Source organism: Malurus melanocephalus, unplaced genomic scaffold (assembly GCF_030028575.1).
Source record: "Malurus melanocephalus ecotype Western Australia unplaced genomic scaffold, MMel_1.1 scaffold_243, whole genome shotgun sequence".
Classification (NCBI taxonomy): Eukaryota; Metazoa; Chordata; class Aves; order Passeriformes; family Maluridae; genus Malurus; species Malurus melanocephalus.
Window position 1 is genome coordinate 174,019 of NW_026623475.1, and position 2,825 is coordinate 176,843.

The following is a 2,825-nucleotide window of genomic DNA, read 5'->3' on the forward strand; positions in this document are numbered from 1 at the left end:
GAATTGAATTGGGGTCCAGTTGGGCTTGAATTGGTGGTGGTTTGGAGTGGGGGTAGAGTTAGATTGGGGTTGGGGTAGGGTTGGAGTTGAATTTGGGTCCTGTTTGGCTTGGGGTTGGAGCTGGGGTTGGAGTTGAATTGGGATCCGATTTGGCTTGGGTTGGATTTGGGATTGGAGGAGGGGTAGAGCTGAATTGGTGTCCAGTTGGGCTTGGGTTGGGGTTGGAGTAGGGGTAGAGTTGGATTTGGGTTGGGGTTGGAGTTGACTTGGGTTGGAATTGAATTGGGGTCTAGTTGGGTTTAGAATAGGGGTGGAGCTGGATTGGGATTGGGGTACAGGTTGGAGTAGGGATGGAATTGGATTGGGGTTGAGGTTGGGGTGGAATTGGATTGGGGTACAAGTTGAAGTAGGGATGGAGCTGGATGGGGATTGGGATTGGGGTTGGAGTAGGGATGGAGCTGGATTGGGATTGGGGTACAGGCTGCAGTAGGGATGGATTGGGGTTGGGGTTGGGGTACAGGCTCTAGTAGGGATGGAGCTGCAGTAGGGATGGATTGGGGTACAGGCTGCAGTAGGGATAGAGTTGCATTGGGGTACGGGCTGCAATAGGGATGGATTGGGATTGGGATTGGGATTGGGATTGGGATTGGGGTTGGACTAGGGATGGAGCTGCATTGGGATTAGGGTACAGGCTGCAGTAGGGATGGATTGGGGTTCAGGCTGCAGTAGGGATGGATTGGGATTGGTATTGGTATTGGGATTGGGATTGGGATTGGGGTACAGGCTGCAGTAGGGATGGATTGGGATTGGGATTGGGGTACAGGCTGCAGTAGGGATGGATTGGGATTGGGATTGGGATTGGGATTGGGGTACAGGCTGCAGTAGGGATGGATTGGGATTGGGGTACAGGCTGCAGTAGGGATGGATTGGGGTACAGGCTGCAGTAGGGATGGAGTTGCATTGGGGTACGGGCTGCAGTAGGGATGGATTGGGATTGGGATTGGGATTGGGGTACAGGCTGGCGTTGGGCTCAGCCTGGGGCTGGAGCTGAGGTTCCGTGGAGCTCCAAGCGGGGTCAGGGAGGGTTTGGTCCCAGCGCTGCCACGGCCCCGCAGGCGGTGAGACCGAGGAGGAGATGCTGCGTGTGGACATGCTGGAGAACCAGATCATGGATTTCCGCATGAGCCTGGTCATGGTCTGCTACAACCCTGACTTTGTGAGTGTCCTGTGGGCTGGGGGACCCCAGGCCAGCATTGGGGACCCCGTTTGGGGAAGGCTGTCCCCAGGGTGGCTGATCAGGGGTGCCCAACTCGCCCCTTCCTCCCTCAGGAGAAGCTCAAGCCGGGCTACCTGGAGCAGCTCCCGGGGAAGCTGAAGCTCTTCTCCAACTTCTTGGGAGACAGAAAGTGGTTTGCGGGGGAGAAGGTACTGMCGGGACCCCCAAGGGGGGGCGAGGGGGCTGGGAGGGGGTTTGTCCTCACTGTGTCCCCCGATGTCCCCAGCTGACCTTCGTGGACTTCCTGATGTTCGACGTGCTGGATCAGAACCGCATCTTTGAGCCCAAGTGCCTGGAGCCCTTCAAGAACCTCAAGGACTTCATGGAGCGCTTTGGGGTGAGCAGGGGCACCCCCAGGTCACCCCTGGGTGGGGGCTGGTGCTGTGGGGGTGTCCCTCACCCTCCATGTGTGTCCCCAGGCTCTGGAGAAGGTGGCTGCCTACATGAAGTCCAGCCGCTTCCAGAAGATGCCCATCAACAACAAGATGGCCAAGTGGGGCAACAAGAAGTTGTAGGAGCTCAGCCGGGGGTGAGGAGGGTGGGCAGGGGGGGGGTCCTGACTCAGCCCCCCCAGACCCCTCCRTCCCTGGGGGCAGACGGCACCGCTGGTGTGAAGCCCCCCGAGAGAATAAAATGCTTTAGATGAGGCACCCGGAGCCCCCCAGAGCGTGGTGCTGTTGGGGTGGGGGGCACTGAGGTGGCCCCCGTGCGTGGTTGGGGTGGGTGTGGGGTGAGGGGGGGTCCCAAGCCACCCCCGTGGCCGATTTGGGGGGGCACGGGCTCAGCCCTGTGCTGTCCCCAGGGCCCTCCCTTGTTACCCTGGGAAAGGAGCCCCACTCCTCATTAGCACATTGCTAATGAGCGTTAATGAGGCAGCCCTGACAAAGGCTGCGGGGAGAGAGATTTGGTGCCCTGCCACCCACCCAGGGTGCTGAGCGGGGTGGCCTGGGGACAGCCCTGTCCCCTGGGGCCTCTGGCTGCCATCAGCTCCCGAAGACAGGCACCAGGAATGTGCCTTGGGTGCCGCAGGGGGATGAAATGCTGTGTCCCCCTCCCTGTCCCTATTCCCCCTCTCCCTCCCCCACGGCGTGCCCCCCAAACTCTGCACACCCCACTKCTGTCACTTTTATTTTCCACATCAATAACTTTACATTTTGGGGGTGCAGACTCATTTCACAGCGCCTGACCCCGCCGAGGGGGGTGCCTGCCCCCCTGCTTCCCTTGGGCGGGGGTCCCCCAGAGCCCCCCAGGAGCCCTGGTGGCTTTTGAGGGGRAGGAGTTCTCTGATTTCGAGGAGTGGTTCTCAGTCTTGGGGGGCCGGGCGGGATGTGGGGGGTGGGTTCCCCCCCAAATCCAAGCGTTCCGCGGGTGCTCCATCCTGGGAGGGACATGGTGAGGACACCAGCGTGGCTCAGACCCTGGGACCGATCTGCRGGGAAGGGGAGGGGAGATGTGTGAGGGGCAGGGCTCCGGGAGGGGGAGGGAGCGTGGGGAGGAGGGTGTCCCACCCCCATGGCCAGCCCGGCCTGGGGAGGGGTTTCAGGGATGA

At 60.7% G+C, this 2,825-nt stretch overlaps 1 protein-coding gene across 1 annotated transcript in view; it reads left to right on the top strand.

Moving 5' to 3' along the window:
* Positions 1–2,432, top strand: part of LOC130578887 (glutathione S-transferase Mu 1-like) — a 4,413-nt gene extending 1,981 nt beyond the window's left edge. Inside the window, 4 exon segments of the mRNA XM_057375278.1 lie at positions 1,048–1,216; positions 1,330–1,425; positions 1,503–1,613; positions 1,696–2,432. Coding sequence (XP_057231261.1) covers positions 1,048–1,216; positions 1,330–1,425; positions 1,503–1,613; positions 1,696–1,791 — 472 coding nt within the window. The 3' untranslated portion in view covers positions 1,792–2,432.
* The last annotated feature ends 393 nt before the right edge of the window (positions 2,433–2,825 follow it).